Source organism: Cynocephalus volans, chromosome 1 (genome assembly GCF_027409185.1).
Source record: "Cynocephalus volans isolate mCynVol1 chromosome 1, mCynVol1.pri, whole genome shotgun sequence".
NCBI lineage: Eukaryota > Metazoa > Chordata > Mammalia > Dermoptera > Cynocephalidae > Cynocephalus > Cynocephalus volans.
The window spans coordinates 278,323,081-278,343,201 of record NC_084460.1 but is presented as its reverse complement, the minus strand read 5'-3'; the positions used below and the strand labels follow the sequence as shown (position 1 = coordinate 278,343,201).

At 34.2% G+C, this 20,121-nt stretch overlaps 1 protein-coding gene across 1 annotated transcript in view; it reads right to left on the bottom strand.

Annotated features, from left to right (window-relative positions):
- SPAG16 (sperm associated antigen 16) overlaps positions 1–20,121 on the bottom strand; it is a 909,927-nt gene that overhangs the window by 238,644 nt on the left and 651,162 nt on the right. The window contains exon 15 of the mRNA XM_063105549.1: positions 187–313. Within this exon, the coding sequence (XP_062961619.1) occupies positions 187–313 (127 nt within the window). The remainder of the gene's footprint in view (positions 1–186; positions 314–20,121) is intronic.

Below are 20,121 nucleotides of genomic sequence, written 5' to 3'. Positions count from 1 at the left end.
TTATGATATGACATAATAAAATATATGATAAACTATAATGTAATATATTATGATATAATAGTAATATTAAGAACAGAAATTTACATAGGAGGAAGTACCAAAAACTTTAAGTGAAAACAAAATAGTTTCAGAATAAATATTAACATTGTTAGCTTGGTGACAAATGTTAAACAAATAGAATCCTACCTGATAAGTCGAAGTTCACTTCATTGCCAGGACTTGGACCTATGTCAATGGACACAACTGGTAAGAGCTTCCGAAAGTCCCATAGTTTTGTAACCCCACAGGCATCGCAGGAGGCTATCATGTGACCCTTCAAAATATAAAACAGAAAAGAAATGTACATACATATGTATTACACATACAAGGTTTCTTCAGAAAGTTCATGGAAAAATAGAATTAAAAAATAATGTGAATCTTTCCATCAACCTTTTGAAGTATCCTCAGATACAAATATATATATAGTAACCCACAGACAAAAGGTAAGAGGTATATTATAATTTTATTAAACCCATGAGAATACATTATTCTAAACTAAAAAGTTTTCATTATATCTTTATCTTGAACATAAAATTATTATAAAATGATATTCTTAATATGTGAGATCCTATACTAAATTTTGGGAGTTAATTTTTCAGGAAAACATTTTGATTTTTTAGTTATATGAAAAGATGTAATAAACAAAAATATATCCACTCATGTAAATTGTTTATATATACACATATCACATATCATGTGTGTGATATATGACACATAAAAACTATGTCCATGAAAAAAATTACACCATAAGCACATCTTGCCTTATATGCTTTCAATTAATTTGCACTAATAATTTATATCTCAGATAGTATAAAAAGTAAAACAGAGGTAAGAAGGCAAATGGACATAATGAGAGAAGAGTTTTATCACTGTGGGTAGACTGAGTGGGGCCGGGTGAAATTGACTGCAATGAAACGGTGCCTATTGTGGTCTGCTGGACAAAATTCTCAGTAGAAATACTTGGACCTGTTTTGGTTAACTTGTAGTGAGCCAAAGAGGATGGAAAATAGAAGGAAGGGTGGATAGATTCAAGTGTTATGGAAACGGGGGAGGATATTTTCCCAGTACAGTACAAGCAGCCCAGGCTCATCTATTGAGAGCTCAAGGTGGGTCTACATCTCCTACTGGCCTCTCAGGAAATATTTATTGAGCATTCACTTCATGTCAGGAACTGGGGATATACTGATGAGGAAGAGGGGTTCCTACTCTCCAGCAACTCGTAATCTACACTCATTCTTATCACTTCATCTATTTTTTTGTCCACTCACAATTTGAATGAGTATTGCCACATCAGAAACACCAATGTTTATGATAACTCAATACACTGTTTCCAATTCAGTAGAAAGTTTCCCTTGTAGGTCCAGCTTAATTGTTTTCATGGTCGAGGTAAAAACCATCCTCTCATTTTCTTCGTAAATTTTCTAAAACTTTAAAGATAATAATTTGTTACTGCAGTTTTCCTTATCACTCTGAAATAGCTCACACACTTTTTTTCTTATTTACTTCTTGTTTTATATCCTTTCTGCAAAAACTGTGCATCCTGTATTACAGTTCAAGTGGACTCTAGTTTTCCCTAAACACACCAGCAATGCAACAAATGCCATTAGTTTTATAATTCTATAACTTTTGTCACTGGTAAAATAATCCGACAACCTTGTCCCCAATCTAGCAAATGAGATGCTTAATTTTTTTTACGACTTACAAGGAACATGGAGAACTTGGAATGTCCTCAAATACGTAAACATGTATTGTAAAAATTGTGAGGAATCAATGAATTTCATTTTGGAAAAGGAAAGAACAGTTCTCAGTATTAGCAGAGAAAACCAGTGTTAGAAATTAGGAAGACCTCTTTCTAAATATAAGGTTTTCAATAGTTTCTCATAAGTGACACTCTGGAATGTTTCTTCAATTTTGAGAACAGAGTAGACGAGTTTTAATCAGAATTTAACTTGGATGCTCCTATCACCAAAGACTTTATGTACTTTTCTTGTCTGGAGTCTATGAATTAAACACAATCTTAAAGTATACTTTATTCCACTGGATATTGAAATGTGAGAAAACACACTAAAAATAAAAAATAGTTTAATCGTTTTTATTGAATGAAAAGAAATATTTAAGTAGTTTTAATATTATTATATTTAATACTTGAAACTTTTATTGGTGTCAAATAATTAATGTCAATAGTTTGATACTATTGAAATGAGTTTATATTTTAAATGCTTTGAATGAGCCAGGTACTGTGTTAAATGCTTCATTAATAAAAGAGCACACAGTAATTTTAAACAATTTTGAACAACTAACATCATTTAGCTAGATTTTTCCATTGCCTTAGGAACTTAGAAGCCAGGACAAAGTATGCATTATGGTAAAATGACTATAATAACTTACTAAGTGATAGAAATAAATTTGTATTTAGACTTGATAACTGAAAAACTACTTGGTAACAAAAGAACAACTTAGCTATACTTCCAATTAGCAGGTGAAATATATGTAGTGCCTATTTTAGTGTTTGGAGAAGAATAGAGCTCAAGAAAATGTTTGTTAAACCAATACATGAGTAATGCCTCCTTGGAGCTTACGTAAAAATTTTGCTTTAGTCAAAGTCCTTCCATAGCAGTCTTGAGATAAATATTAATTCTAACCCTGATAGTTCTGGATCACTTATAACCAACGAAGTGACAGAAGATGCAAACAATCCAGAATCAATAACTTGGAATAGCTTCAAGACCTTGTATCCCTCCTTCTGCCATCTGAAGCAAACTAGGGGGCCATCTGCCAATCTCCTTCCCCAAGACAGAAAAAGAAACTAGAATAGTGCTAATCCAAACTTCAAAACGATGTGAGTTTTGAGGGATCTGGAGATGAAGAGATGTGGGAAAGGGATCAGTTGACAACCTGCAGAAAAACTGGACATTTTATCTATAGAATTTATGACAGGTAGGAAAACAAAGGCGAGCTATAGGTAGGCAGTTAACCTAAACTAAGAACGATTTCAAAGAAAATGTTTTTTTTTTTTTTTTAAATAACAAAACAGGTGGAATCGTGTGGCAATCTTAAAGAGAATAAAGACTCAAGAGCTTTGGAAACCTCTTTAAAATGTAATTCTGGTTATGTCATTGGTACCAGCACTGACACCGAGGAGGGGAAGGTACTAAAGAGGGAGCATAGAGAGCTCGCAAAGAGGGGCAGATTCAGCTCTATGTCTATTTTTGTAACACTAAATCTCCAGCACCCAGTGTAGTTCCTGCTACATGTTAGGCATTTGATCTTTTAATACATAATTAAATGAATAAATATAAAAGAAATAGAGATTTTTTTAAAAAAAATAAGCAATATTAAATGATCTGAAGCTCAGAAAAAGAATTTTTTTTTAAAATTCCAAGACTTAAATGAGTTAAATGACACAAGTAGTATTTAGTAAAGTGAACAAAGGGTACAGTTCAGATGAAAATGAATAGTCACCACTACTGATTGCCCCTGTTAAGCTCCTGACCAACAAATTCAAGATTCTACAATGAGAAAAGCCATATAGACATGAACTTATTTCTAAGTTAGAGTAGAAGAATATAAGATCAAACCAGCTTCATCTAGGTGGCTGAAATTATATTGAAGAAAAATTTAGTAATACATATTAAGGATCACAATAGTGTTCATTATTTTGAAACTTTAATTTTCCTTCTAAAAGTTATTACAAATTAAAGAAAAAGTTATAATAAAATAATTAATGCAGCACTATTTATAAATAAAAAATGAAAACATATGAAATTTATAATAATATCATATGGAAGAAATAAACCGTGTGGTTGTGGACTCAGAAAACTACCAGAGGCACCTTTTATGCAAACTTGATACCAGCAGCTTCAGGGAGACAAGAAGACTAAACTGCTGTCTCTCTGCACAGCAAGTTTCAAGCATGTTTACTGTAAAACAAGGAAAGAAAAGGAAAGAACTGGGATGCTAATGAGGTTATTTATAATTTAAGTGAATAGTTAGAAGGCTATTTTCACAAACCAATAGTATTCCTTAATATAAATATAAGTTACGGCTTTATATAAGTTTTTAAAACAGATTTTACAAATTTAGGCATTAATATAAGGTTTGCGGTTAAGAGGCTATTTTCAGGATGGATTAAGAAACGTCATATAGTAATACAACTTTCTATATCAAAGTCCTTATGTCTTTATATTGCATGTCAGAAAGAAATAAAGAGGATATTAATTTATTATGGAAAACACAGGTCCAATTTGATTGTACTTAGAACCTTTATCTTGATGAGTCTGATAAGTAGTTTCTTGGTTCAACTCACTAGGCTTCATGTGTATATATATATATATATATAATATATATTATATATATAACATCTTTCTTTTCGTTTTCTTTTGGAAAGTCAATTTACAGAACAACATCTAAATAAATAAAATATCTTAGGTTCATTACATTGTTCCCTTTCTGCAAAGGTTCTTCAAGGCTGAACTGGATATATATATATATAAATGTTCTATTCTCAAGGAGTTATATTGCATAATATAGAAATGAAATAATTATAGATCAACTGTGCACACATGAGAATGTTGTAAACTCTGTAAGTGCAAGTACTTTGTTTTCTTTACCAGTCCATACCCATGACCTAGAATAACCCATAGTAGATACTCAATAAATAATTGTAGAATGAATGTATGAATACCTAAGATGAATGATTAAAAATCCACTAATCTGGTGTATATCTAAAGGAATGAAAATCATCATGTTGAAGTGATACCTGCACTCCCATGTTCATTGCAGCTTTATTTAAAATAGCCAAGATATAGAACCAACCTAAATGTCCATTGATAGATAACTGGATAAAGAAATTGTGGTATATATACACAAGGGAATACTACTCAATCATAAAAAAGAATGACATTCTGCCATTCACAGCAAAATGGATGAGCTTGGAGAAAATTATATTAAGTGAAATAAGCCAGGCACAGAAAGAAAAATACTGCATGTCCTCACTCATAAGTGGGAGCTAAGAAAGAAAGAAAGGAAGAAAGACCACAATAAAATGTTCAATTTTTGAAAGAGAGAACAGACTATAGTTACTAGAGGTGTGAAAGGGAGGGGGTTGGGGAGTAATTGGATAAGGGACACAGGAAGTGGTTGCAATTTGTAATGATGAACATGCTAATAATATTGATTTGATCATAACAGACTATATACAAATGCCGATGGTAAACTCTGTACTCCATAAGTATCTACAATCAATTATATTTCAATTCAAAAAATAAATTAAAAAAACATTAAAATAACAGTTATAGAACCAGTATTAAAAATGAAAAAAAATTATGCTAAACTTTGATTTTTTTTACATTGATTAAAATTATGCATCACACATGTACAATGATTAAATAGGAAGATACATTTATAAAATAATGTTGTGTATCTTCTATAATCCTTTAATACTTTGAATATGAACAGTAACCACAAGTAAATTTCTCAAAGATAAGTTTCATATTATTCAAATTTCATTGCCAAGTTTATTACTTTTTATTTCATGAGATTTTAAAATATGTCATTGGTACCAGTACTTATACTAAGGAGAGGAAGGTAGTAAAGGTGATTGCATAGAGAGCTCTCAAAGAAGTTCAAATTCGAATCTATGCCTGTTTTTGTAACACTGACTCTCCAGCACCCAGGATAATTCCTGCTACACATTAGCATTTGACCTTGAATATGTCACTGACTGAATGAATATAAAGGGAATAAAGAGTAATCAGTGTTAACTGTATGCAATTTTAAATTATTTTTTTCAAAAATATAGAAATGTTAAGTTAAGGCACTCGTACTTACCTGGCTATGGCCATTAGGCACTTGTGTTTGCCTGGCTGTACCTCACTATGCTGTAACCAAGACCCTCACCCGGATGTCATACAGACCCAGCTGCAGCTGGGACTGGGCCTTATTCTATACTATGGTTAACACAGACTGCTGCAACAGAATTTTACCACCCTGCTTCTTCTTCTCTCTATGTAATTTCCCACCCTGAGACAAAGTCATAATCACATAAGATCATAAGATCACTTCTCTTGCTCTGTTACAAAAACCCGGAAATGCTATGATACAAAAACAACAGCCCCACTGAGTTCAGGGCTCAGCCTTTGGACTTGAATCGGCTGAGACAATGCTGGCATATCAACAAACTCTGTTTTCCTGTTTTAAGCCTCGGGGTTTCCTGCCTCTCCCTGTGAGTTCACAGTAACTCACTACCACAAAGTGAGCTGAAGCTCAGAAAGAAATATTTTTGTGATCACAAGACTCAAAATCATTTATTTGCATAATGCCTTATAGTTAATCTTATGGTATACCCACAAGTAACATCACAGCTGATTCTTACAACTACATGGTGAGTTAAACTTTAATCCTATCCTACAATATACAACTAAATATATTCTAGAAAAGATAAGGAATTTATTAAAGAGCTCTAGTCAAGATGATTTTAAGATATAGCTACAACATGAGACAATAAAAAAATAATAATTATAGCTAACACTTACTGAGTAATTATGATGTGCCACTCAGGATTCCAAGCATTTGGGCACACATATATACAAATATCAGGTAATCCTAAAAAAAAAAAAAACCCAAAAACAAAAAACAAAAATCTGCTATAGAATAGGTGATCATCTCTATTTTATGGATGAAAAAAGTGAGCCACAGAAAACTTAACTTTCTCACAGTCCAAAGAATTAAGGGAAGAATAGCCAGGATTTGAACTTAATTAGCTCTAGAGTCTGTGTTAATCACAAGGCTGTGCTATGTTTCAAAAACAGAGTTGGGCTACAAAACAATTTTTTGAACTATAAAATCTTGAAGACTTTGATAAAAAAGATGATAGGAATAATAATCATTAAAGAAAAATAGAACAGAAACACAAAGTAGAGGATAGGGATGAAACTATGAGGCTATGGGCTCTGAGTCTGGAAGAAGAACTTGCTCATTCAGCTTCTGTAGGGTATCAGAAACTAAAAGAACTTTGCATCAGATGGGAGATAAAAGCCAGCTAATTGATAAAACTATGGGTAGTGTAAGATTTCCTGACAGAATAAATCTGGCAAAAGTTGCTGGCTATTGCTCTTTGAAGCTATGATTTTTATGAAGCTATATATTTAAGAAACCTGGAGTTAATATACAGTCTCACAACCTGAACCTGAACCAGGCAACACATTTAATGACTGGATCTGTGATTTCAATACCAGAGGGCAGGTTTCCTGAAACATAAATGTAAAATCTATTGCAGGAGACCCTGGGGCTGTTGACATGGGAGACCAGGCAAAAAGGAAATAGCTACACTAATGAAAGCTGTGAAAGGGTAAACCTAGAGAGCAAAAGGGATAAAGGGAGAGAAAAAAGAGGATCAGTCCTCTTACTCAGTTAAAAGAAGTTGCAAAATATTTTCCTTAACATGTGAAGAGATCTAAAGCTAATAAAAGACAATCAATAATTGGAAGATAAAATTAATCTGGATAGATTAAAATTATGAAAGACTGAAAATTATTTTAAAATAAGGATAAGTCTCAAAGCTTTTAATGAAGTAATACTCATTAAAAAAAAGAAATGAAATGAAAATGACCTAAAGTGACTTGAGAAAAATTAAGGGAATTAAAATGTTAGTCATTGAAGATAAAAGGCTTGATAGGGTATACTCTAGACTAGATAAAGTTGAAAACAGAATTAATGAATTGAAAGATTACAATATGGGAAATTCTGCTAGACTGCATGTAAACCTCAAGAGACTTGACAGGGTGGAGTTGTGTTTTCCAATATATGCCTAATAGGCATTACAAAAGAAGATGATGTAGAGACAGGCAGAAGAGTTGTATTTGAAGGTGTAATGGTCAAAAATTTTCCAAAATTGAAGGAAGATATAAAATTAAGAATATAGGTACACTCTAAATATTGAGCATGATGCATAAAAATAAAGCCACACCAAGACACATTATAATAAAAAATGTGGAAAGTTATGGTTGAAGAAAAATTTACCTATGAGTGAAAAATGATGGATTATCTCCAAAGGAAAAACATTTAGACTGCTAACAAAAAGTAGACGCTAGAATAGTGGAATAACATTCACATTGTATGGGAAAACAAAACTCAACCTAAAATTATACACTTATCTAAATATTACCTCAGGCTGAATGCATTTTCAGACATTCAAAGACTAAAAATGTTTAAGTCTGACTGTAGAAAGAATGCTTAATTCACTCTAACCCTAATCTAACCTTAATCTTATTTTCAATTAAAAAAAACTCAGGAATAAGTTAAAAAGAAGCAAAGAAAAAAATAGTAACGGAAAACAATAAGGTTGTCATAGCAATAACTACCAATATACAAATAATCACACACACAGGTGCACACACACAAGTACACACAAATGGGATATACTTAACAATTAAAAGAAACTAAAATGGTTTAAAAAATAAAGAATACAACAATGTGCCACGTACAAGGGAAACATTGAAAACAAGCAACAACAATAACAAAATAACCAAAATACTTGGAAAAAGTGAAAATATAAGAATTAAGTTATTAAATACTGATAATAGAAGGTTGGTAGAATAATATCAATGTCAGAAAAAAGAAATTTAAATAAAAATATCATTACTAGAGCTAATTTCTACAGAATAATAAAAGGAATCTATCAACAAGATGTAACTGATAAATTTTTATGTAACTACAAGGAAAGTCTCAAAATACAAAACAAAATTAGCATAACTATGAATTATTTTCCCAAATAATGGGGGAAGATTTTAATATATGTTATCAGTAAATGATAGATCATGCAAAAAAAAAAAGTTTGATATAATACAGAAACCAGTATTTATCAAATACATAATGTCTGGTATATGTGGAATATATAAAAGACCACAAATTAAGTCTCAAGAAATGGCAAAGAATAAATGTCATAAATGCCATATTTTCTCACAATGGTGTAATTAAATGAGAATCTAAAAATTACACTAAAGTTTAAAGAAAAGTTTGGAAGCCAAAAAAAAAAAAAAAACACAATGCAAAATTTACAAGTTTAGAATTAATCGAAATGATGGAATTCATATTTTATTTGTTGAATGAAGCTAAATCCCTAATTAATGGAAATTTATGATTTTGTATGCATTTTTAAAAGAGAAATTTGTCAAAAAGAGACAAAAAAGTAACAAAGAAAACAGAAGTCATAATTAAGTAACAGCAGGAAATGAAAGAGCGACGATTAAAAATATGGTAGTTTAAAGGAACCACACCAAAATGCTACCGACTACTTGACTGCTAATTGTGAATTCATCAGCAAAATGGAATTTCCAGAATAAAATAAATGTAAAATTCAACTAACTACAAACTTAAAAAGATTTCATAAATTCAACAAAGAGCAATAAAATAAAATCAAGAGGTAAACACTAAACCAATAGAAAAATTGCTCTTTAAGTGAAAACTAGAGAGAAGAAACACCTGAAACAAACACCTGAAAACCTTTCCACCAGTCCTAGTAATACAGTTTAATTAAGTAAGTTTAAACATCAATGGTTTCTTTGGAGTAGGTCCAGTTAGCTTGGCTACCCAGCCCAAGGTCACTCTAGGGGACATATGTTTGCTATCTCCCTTCTTTTCAAAAATGGCCTCTTATTCCCCAGACTGTAGCTGGTCTCCCCATAGAAACTTATCTCCCTGGACATCATCACATAGATGTTCCTCACACTATTATTTATAAGATGGGGTTGTAGAAACATAAGAAAATAATTATCAATAGATAGATATATACACACATAAATATACATATATATATATCTAAAACTGTGACATATGTAATTATTTAACTAAATTATTATTTTACCTATTATAAGGGCATTGCCTAATATGATTAATAAGAAGAAAAGACATACAGAGTTCAATGAAAGAAGAAGCAAACAAAACTGTCTACACTGTATAACACACATACATAAAGCATATTTTGAAGGTCAGATTGGTAGGATCTAAATCAGAAATGATCATCTTTAGGTAGCAGGAGGATTCATTTTAATTTTATTTGTTCTTTTCATTAAAAAAGTCCAGATGTAATGGAACTAGCATACATTAATTTTTATAATCAGAAAAACATTTTTGAAAAAATAATAAAATCAAAACATCATACCCAAGTACATCAAATTTCCATTTCCTAAAATGCCATTATGTAAAGTGGGCAAGAAGGAGGGGTCATCAAGCAAATGGCAGAAACATTAAGCCCTAGAAACATCAGCTGCTTTCAATATGTGAGGGTAATGACCTGCAACGTGGTACTAAGGTGTAACTATAATAAAATGTTTAGCCTTATTAGGAGAAAAATTAATATTTCAAACATTTTTACTACTGATACATTAGCATGCCTCTTAGAATAGGCCTGTGCAGCATTAAGCAATTGCTCATTTCCTCACAACCCTAATGGCACAAATAAGGCAAAGGAATTATGGAGTTAGAATGGAAAGAGAAAGTAAAATTTGGGAATGCTCAAGGAGTGCAAGGCTAAAGAAGGAGGGACTCTAAAGCATTGGGAAGATGTGGACAAGACTGCTGGTTTTGGTATATACTAAGCATTAATAGCTATTGTATCACCAATTATGCCACCATAGAAAGTCTAAAAATACTTAGCAGCTAAAGTACACAACACAGCCCTACATAATCACAATAACTTTTTGAAAGTGACATATGTATTATCTCACTTAATCCTTCATCTCTATGGTTAGGTATTTATATTGCCCCATTTTACAGATGAGAAACCCAAGGTTTATAGTATTATACAACTTGCTCAAAGTCATTTAGTTAGTAAAACATAGACCCAGGATTCAAACCCTGCCAATCTGACTGAACTGTCTAAGCTCTTAGACTCTTAACAAGGGAAATATTTTGCCTTCCTTGACTTAGATGCTTTGAGGACTAGAAGCCCATGAAGTACCACTTAAGTGCTTAAAGAGCATACTCTGTTATTGAGGTAGAACACACTGAAACAGCTAATAGAACCTTAAGAGAACATCAACAAGTATGTATTAACAAAAATAAATTGAGCAAGCAGGTGTTTAAATTTATAAGGCAGAAGAGACGGAGACAATTAATGTATAAGAAGGAACAAATATTTACCGAGCTCTACTGAGTCCCTGGCTTGGGGCCAGGAGAAAGAGATATATTGAATGGATGTAAAATCTCAACAAGCTTATGTTTGATTGATAGAGAGAGGAGTAATCGGGCAATTATAAAACATAAGTTAATGCTAGAAGTAGGAAAAGGATTGTTTAGAGTGCAAATTGAACACCCAACCCAAGACTGTGGGATCTAAAAAGGTATCTTCCAGGGGGGTAGCCCTAGGATAGGTCCATCAGGTAAATGCAGTTTTCCAGAAATGATAACATTTTAGATAGATTAAGATTATGAACAAATAGTGAAGAGAAGAAGGGACAGCATCATTTGTTTTAAAAATGGCGTAATGTCAGAGAACAAAAGCAGAAATTAACATATGATGCCATGGGGAATGTGGTGAATTTATGATGAGTTTAACAACACTTAAAAATTCTGAGAAGTTTTTGGAGCTCACGCTGAGGAATGCGAATTTTACATCTGATATAAAAAAGTTATGTGTTTTGAACATGAATATTGATATGTTTAAATGAATGTTGAAAACCAGTAGTGTCAGTGAGTTAAGTGGTTACTATCAAATGCAAAATTGAGACTTGAAAAATGAGTGAACATTGCTTTCTTGTAGTGTTCTAGTTTGTCAGAAGTCTAAGCAAGAGGTTATAAATTTGTCTCAACTAGTAGAAAATTTATTACTTTGCTCATCAAACAGATATGTATTGAGCCTGTTAGGTGTTAGGCATCATTTTAAGTGGTGGATATACAGGAGTGAACAAAACAGATGGATGTCCCGGCCCCATGGAATTTGTGTGCTTTTGGGGAGAACCATACAACAAATTAAATAAATCAGTAAAACATGTTGTATGATAATATGAGTTATGGAGAATTAAAAAAATATAGAAAAGGAATGTTTGGCAGGAAGAGTGCTGAAATGTAAATAGTCTATTCAGGGAGGGTCTTATTAGAAATATGACCTTCAACTTAAGAGCAAAAGGATTTGTGCGGACAAGCTGAGCTATAGGGAAGAAGGGTGATTCAGGAAGAGGGAAAACTAGATCAATGGCCGTGAGGCAGAAGCACTGAAAATAAATAGACCAATGTGGCTGGACTTCAAAGTTCTTGATTTTATATGAAAAAAAAAACTGGTATGTGTTGAATTAATTCAAAAGGCCTGTACTTGGAGGCCAGTTGAAACTATGACAGTCATCATTAAGTCTAGATTGCTGGGGGCAGAAAGAGACCCTCCTATGATTTCAACTATCATCAAGATGTTTATGACTCCAAATCTCCATCTCCAACTCACACCTCTCTCTTGAATTCCAGATCTTTATTTCCAACTACCTACAGGACATCTCCATTTGGATGTTCCCCAGATCCCTAAAAGCATGTTCAAAGCCAAACTAATCTTTACCTCAAATTTGATCCATCTGCTGTACTTCCCATTTTAATCAAAGGCTCTGTGCTCTGTGCAATCACCAGAGCTTACCCCGTTCTGCATCTCTCTCCTCTCCAGTCCTGCTCAGGGGACGTCTGCCTCCACTCTCCACAATCCCTTATTTCAGGCCCTCATTATCTCACACAAACATATGTGTGGTGAACTCACTGACTTCAACTCTATGTCTCTACAGGCCATTCTCACAGCAGTGGTTCTCAAATGGGGGCAATTTTTCCTCCCAGAGGACATTTGGCAATGTGTAGAGACATATTTGATTGCCACACCTGGTATGAGTCCCACTGGAATTCTGTTGGTAGAGGCCAGGGAAACTGATGAATGCCTTACAATGTACATGATAGCCCTTTTTCCACTCTCAAAATGGAATTACCACTCTGTGATACTAATAGTGCCGTGGCTGACAAACCCTGCTCCACACTAATGGCAGAGTAGTTTTTTTCTGTAATGCAAATTTGAGCTCCTCTTTGACCTGCCTCATTCCTATCACTGCTCAAAACTTCCCCACGTTACTCTCTTTGCTATTTCTCAAATATACCATGCCCTCATATTTTTCTTCTGGCTCTTTCCATTGACTGGGATGCTCATTCCTATTTATTTCTCTGGTAAATATTAAATAAATTTAAAGCTTCATTCACACAAAACTTCTAAATCTTCTAGGCAATATAATGTATTCCTTCTCTTGCTCTCATAGAACCATGTCACAAAATTTATACACCAAATAGTAATTTTTTGTATACACTCCTGTCTTTTGCTCCTAGACTTATGTTGTTTAATTCATATGGCTACTGAGTATTTTAAGTATAACTATGGCAACTGTGGAACTGAATTTTTAGTCTTTTTTAATTTTAATTAGTGAAAATTTCCTCAGGCAACTAGTGACTATTACATTGGATGTTTTAGATAAATGTCCAATGATCGTTTTAGATAAACTACCATTGCAGAAAGTTCTGTTGGACAGCACTGCTCTAGACTGTTTGAACTCAGTTTGTGTTTATATTTTACACCTAGCAAATATTTAAATGAATGAATTAATTAATTAATCATTACTTCATAATCATGGTGAAACTTCTAATGTTTGTGATTGAACTCTCTCAAGAATCAGATTTTTCCACTGATTTTAAAGGACTTTATTTTTTTAGAGCAGTTTTAGGTTCACAGCAAAATTAAGAAGGTACAAAGATTTCCCATAAATCCCCTGCCACCCTGTACATGCAGAGCCTCCCCCACTACCAACATCCCACATCAAAGTGGTACATTTGTTAAAATTAGTGAACCTACATTAACACATCATCACCAGAAGTCCGTAGCTTATATTATGGAACACCCTTGTACATTCGATGGGTTTGGACAAATGTATATGTATCCATCATTGTAGTTTCACACAGAGTATTTTCCCTTCCCTCAAAATCCTATACGCTCTGCCTGTTTTTCCCTCCCTCTTTCCAACCCCTGGCAACCACTGATTTTTTTATTGTCTCTGTGGTTTTGCCTTTTCCAGAATGTCACATAGTTGGAGTCATACAATATGTATCATTTTTAGATTGGCTTCTTTCACATAGTAATATGCATTTAAGGTTCCTATAGCTCTTTTCAGGGTTTGATAACTCACTTCTTTTTAGTGCTGATTCATATTACATTATCTGGATATACCATGGTTTATTTATCCATTTACCTGCTAAAGGACATCTTGGTTGCTTCCAAGTTTTGGTAATTATAAATAAAGCTGCTATTAACATCCATGTATAGGTTTTTGTGTGGACTTAAGTTTTCCACAGATTTTTATTTAGCCATCATCATATTTATAATCTGTTACCTTTCACAAATAGTTATCTACTTTGTGTATAGACCTTGATTCTTTAATTACTTTCTAGTTTATCAAGGAAAATGACTAAATCCTTGACTTGTTTGAATCTTCCACAATACCTAGCAAAATGCTTCTCATTCTGGAAGTGCTAAATAATTGCAAGCACATTTCTGGCAGAATTGAGGGTATGTCAGTCTAGGTCACAGACCCTTCAAACCTGTTGTGCAGACTGGGTCACAGACCCCTCATATGAAATTTCGCGAGCTAGGTAATTGGAAAGATCCTGAGAGCTGTTGGCAAGGTTGACATGCTTTATTCAGACACGAGCTCAGTCCCCAGCTTCCTTAGTAGCAGCAGCAGCCCCCTGGTTGCCTTTTGGGGACATCCTGGGGCTTTGTGGATCAGAGTCGTTCATCCTTTATACTTGTCAGATAATCCATGGACACCTGGGTGCGAGTCAGACAACCAAGGAACACCTGAGTGCACGTGCACAGCTAACGTATTTACATCAAACAGGCTAAGTCATGCTCAGCAAGATTCCGAACAGCTGAGGGAGCCTGATCACTTTTCATTTTCCTTACAGGGTAGATTGGCCCAACATTGTGCCTGTCAAATACAGTGCAAAATTAGTGGATGTCTGAAGGTAAAGGGGAGAAGAAGGTTTACTAAATCAGTGAGAAAGTCTTCTACTCTAAGGATAATACTTGAAATTAACATTTTATTCAAGGAGAAAGGTAAATTCCTTACATGGCATATGAAATTAATGCTTTCTGCCTCTGGCAATGAGCCTCTTCTAAAAGCACTGAAGATAAGGTTTCTGACTCTCATGTTAGTATACTTCATTTTCAGTGTCATTACTGGCATTTCAGATATTCATGTATAACATCTTTGCCTTGTAGGACCTTGGTGTTTTCTTCTGATGTAGCCTGTCACATTGCAGTAGTCTTTCATGATATATTTATATAGTAACATATTGTAATGTCAAAGAAGGACAGTAGAATTTCTGGAATATGAAGAAATAAACCTAAGAGATGTGAAGAAAAAATTAAGCTTAGTACTCAACATCTGAAGAGAGAGTAATGCTTAGTTTTTACAGTTTGGCATTGCTATGTATGTCAAAGGAAAGATTTTAGTTTTGCTGTCGGTTTACTAGTAATTATTGGGTCACAAGGAATCTTTCAAATTTAAGAAAGACATATGTTGAAAATAAATTCTTGTTTGCTTAAAAAGCCTTTTAAGGGATACATTCATATTCTATTGTTTTTCTCAATTTCTAAAGAAAACTTTAATGATTATTAGTACATTTCTGAAAGAAAATATAAAGGTTGTCCAGATCAAAGTCTTCCACAGATTAGAAAAGTGAAGGTTTGAGAAATTAAGGGACTTGTTTAAGCTTTCACATGAAATCCATGGTCCAATCAGGACTATAATTCAGGTCACCTGAAAACACACTGTCAACCTTTATCTTTTATGGGAGAAAGGGCTAACTATAAATTTTAAAAAGAATTTCTTTATCATTATAATCACATATCTTCTGGTTAAATCAGTTGACACTTAAAAACGAATGCTAAAAAAGACTTCCATTTCCAGCCACAGTGGAGTAACAGGGACCAGGTTTATCCTCTTGCTTGAAACAACCAAAAAATGGACAAGATAAAAAAAAAATCAGTGATTTGCAAGATACTGTACATCAGGCAACACAGGACAATAATCACCAAGAGATGGGAAACTAAGGAGATGAGCCATGGGAGACTGCTGTGGCATCCTGCCTTGACAATTGCTAACCCACAGCACAGGGGCAGGGAACCCAGACAGAGCATACAGACTTGCTAAATTGAGGCAATGAAGCTGAGTGCTCTGAGAAGCCAAGGCAGCTAGAGTTTGCAGGGCAGAGTATAGGAGAGGCAAGAGTTGCAGAGAGAAGCCTGGAGATCTGCAGAGCAACCTCCTTCTAAGCCAATTGGCATACGCAAGTGAGGAAACTACATACAGGTTGGGAAAGAACTACCTGGACGGATCAGAGAGAACAGGGAAAGAGTGGGAATGCTCCCTGCCCCAGCAGCCAGCCTGAAAAATTTCAAGATTCAGCATCACCGAGTAGATTAGAACACAAAGAATGGTCTTAATTTAGTAAGAGGGGAAAATTAGCCCTAGATCAAGCACTGCACCAGACGCAACTAATAAATCTTAAAAGTGGAAGTAAAAATACCAAACAGTTTCTAAGTAACTTAGTATCCCAGAATAAAGCTCAAAACTATTTATAGAAATACAAAAATATCTAGCATCCAACAAGATTAACTTGATAAATTTATGAGGTACTGGGTAATATTTCCTTTTTATATATGAGAAAATTGAGGCTATTTCTAATTCACAAACCTGGTAAGTGGTAGCTGGGATCTGATCTAAAACTCATCTGATTGAATTCAAATCTATTAGATAAACAAAAAGAAAATAAGAAATAAATTCATATGTAAATTAGATGTAAGGTCTCTTTTTGGAGCTTTTTGGTTTAGTTTAGATGCAACGTTTTACTGTGTTTAATTTTGACACAGTGACCTTGGAACTAGCAGAAGCTGAGGGTGATAAGAAGAGCTGTTGGGGGAGAGGCAGGGAGGTGTGACTCTTTAGCGAACATAAGCAGACAGTGAAAAGCCTGAGTAGAACTTAGAGCTCTATAATTTTTTTGTCACTTTACCTGTTAGACTAGGAAATACACGATTTAACTAAAACATGCTAATAGCTCTCCCACCCAATCTTAAAACAATAATAATATGACACATATACAATTAATGTGGCCACCCAACTGGGTACACACACACACACACACACACACACACACACACACACACACTACACAGAGATATGCACATACACAGCACATGTTTTCCTGAAATGGGTGTAACAAGGGATTTTTCCCTCTGCCTGTCAACTTATTTTCTTCTAAACAACTATCTTTAAATATAGCACTTAGGCCATATTAATTACATGTGAATGGAGCCTGAGCTGATAATCTTACTTCCTAAAACCACCTGTGATGATGGGTGACACAACTTGACAACTAAAGAACATTCAATGCTTTTAAATATCAATTGGCCAACTACTACAGTTCTGCTACTTTTTGATCCATTAAACCAAACTGCTCTAACCTATCCTTTTTTCTAAAATAGTCTGTTTCTATCCCACTACTAGTCTACCTTCTTTGGTTGTGATGTGCTAAGAAAATAAATTTGTACATATTCTAAGATGATAAAATTTCTTTTTTTATTTTATTTTATTTTATTTTATTTTTTTAATTTTATGTTGTCGATATACATTGTGGCTGATTATTGTTGCCCATCACCAAAACCTCCCTCCCTCCTCCCTCCCCCCTCCCCTCCCCCCCACCAATGTCCCCTCTGTTTGCTTGTCGCATCAACTTCAAGTAATTGTGGTTGTTATATCTTCTCCCCACCCCCGCCGGTTTTCGTGTGTGTGTGTGTGTGTGTGTGTGTGTGTGTGTGTGTGTGTGTGTGTGTGTGTGAATTTATATATTAATTTTTAGCTCCCACCAATAAATATACACCCTGAAACAATAAAACTTCTTAAAGAAAACATAGGAGAAACACTTCAGGAAATAAAATTTCTTTTTTAAAAAAAGATTTTGATAACAACAATTAGTTATCCATTAAGTATCGGCCAGACAAGCATTCCCTGTTAGAATGGCCTGGTGCCTAGGTGACGGAGTATGGTGAGACAGAGGACAAGAGAGACACAATACAGAAAAAGCTAAGACTTTAGACCTAATGTCCTAGACCTTAATGAACTACAAAATCATCTTGAGAAGCTAACTTGTAACTCTCTGAAGCAATATGAATTGTATTGCCCTGTAACTTTACATTTTAGAAATACTTACAGATAAGAACGAAATGGATGTAGGTGAATCTTTGATTTAACATAGCTGAAAATATGCATTGTGCTTTTTTCCCAATGTCTCTGCAGCCCTGGATGGACCAATATTCAGTTTATTAACTTATAACTCACATCGCTCCTACTCTGCTCTTTCCATTTGCCTCATCAAGAATCACAGCATTCTTTTTGGGGTTTGAAATGAACAGCATGTGATATTGTTGGAGCAGCTTTTGCATAAATTTACATAGGAAACTGAAGATTACTGGACCCCCTGAAGAGTAAAAGCTAGCCACAGTTTATACTGCACTTGAAATAATATACCAGGGATGACAATTTTAATGATGCAGGCACTTAAATTCATTAATCTGTTGTCCTTTATCAAGAGAGGAAGTCAGTTCTTCTATATTCTCAGAGTAACAAAAGCGGGAGGGCAGAGAATGAAAATCAGGGGAGCAGTAGACTTTTGTGGCATTGACTAGAGGTCAAAGGGAGACTTGGAACATTGGGTGTTCACATCAGCAGCTGACTTAACTGCAAACTGCAAAATTCCAGTCACACCTATTTCCTTCTTTGTCAGAGAGAGAGATAATATTTTTATTCACCTAATTCAGCTCCACAAACATATAGAGTGAGCTTACTATGAAAAACATGTAACTTCATAGTTCTAGTAATTTCAAAATAGTTATTTCTTAAATGCTCACATACAGATTTTTTGAAAACATGTAATTTTACACTTCATGGAGAAATAAAACAGATCATCCAGCAAAGATTGGAACAACATGTTAATTACTGTTCCTAACAATGTCCTTTTGCTCTTTGATCACTGCAGAAGATATTACATGTAGATACACACAAATTCTGTTAGATCTGTTTTATTTATTGTGATAGTAACTTAAGGTGTTACTCTATTTGGCAAAAGTTTCTTTTAAAGTGGCCAATTATTATTGATTAATGTAGTGTTCACTGAGGTAACATTTCTGGAATAACCTGCAATGAATTTATTTTCTCTTAACATATATATATATATATGTACAGTCACATAAATTCAGAGCAGTTCCACTACATACATAAAGATGATAATTTATGTAATTTATGAATAGGTTTGTGTCATCATAATGTTTACCTTATTAAGGTTCAAGTTCGTGACCATGGGCTATATCTGGCTCTTGCCATTATCAGAGCTCAGAACACAGGACTCCAAAAGATGGCACGTTGGCATGCTGAATACTTTGAGCTGAAGAAAATCCAAAGGTCTCAGAAGCAAGGTCTGTTTGACCTCGTGCCCTCCTGTCTCTCACCCCTCTTTCTCTCCTCCCTTCCCCCCAAATGAGTCATAAAAACCAGAATTTCTCTTCCCCAAGGTGGGTCCTAGAAACTAGAACTTTTCTTCCCCAAAGCGAGCCGTAAACCTAGAAAGGTCATGCTCTCCCTTCTCCCTTGAAGACTTTCATTCCAGAGAGGTCCTGCACCATATACTGGAGGAAGGCATGCCACACAGAGAAGCCCGAACCATTCTGAACAGACAGGCCTTGCTGGATTTCCCCACTCTATTACCATCAGATCATACCCTTTGTTCAATCACATTTCCACAAGGATGTCCATTTTTCATCGAACCTAGGCATAAAAATAGACAGTTTTCCCTGGGTCTTTAGGTCTTCATTTCTAGAGGTTCCCATGTCATGTGAAACATTGATTGAATAAATTTCTTATGCTTTTCTCTATCTGTCTTTTGTTATAGGAGTGTCGACCATGACCTTCTGATGAGTGAGGAAAGATATCATACCATTTTGCTCCTATACCTATCAAA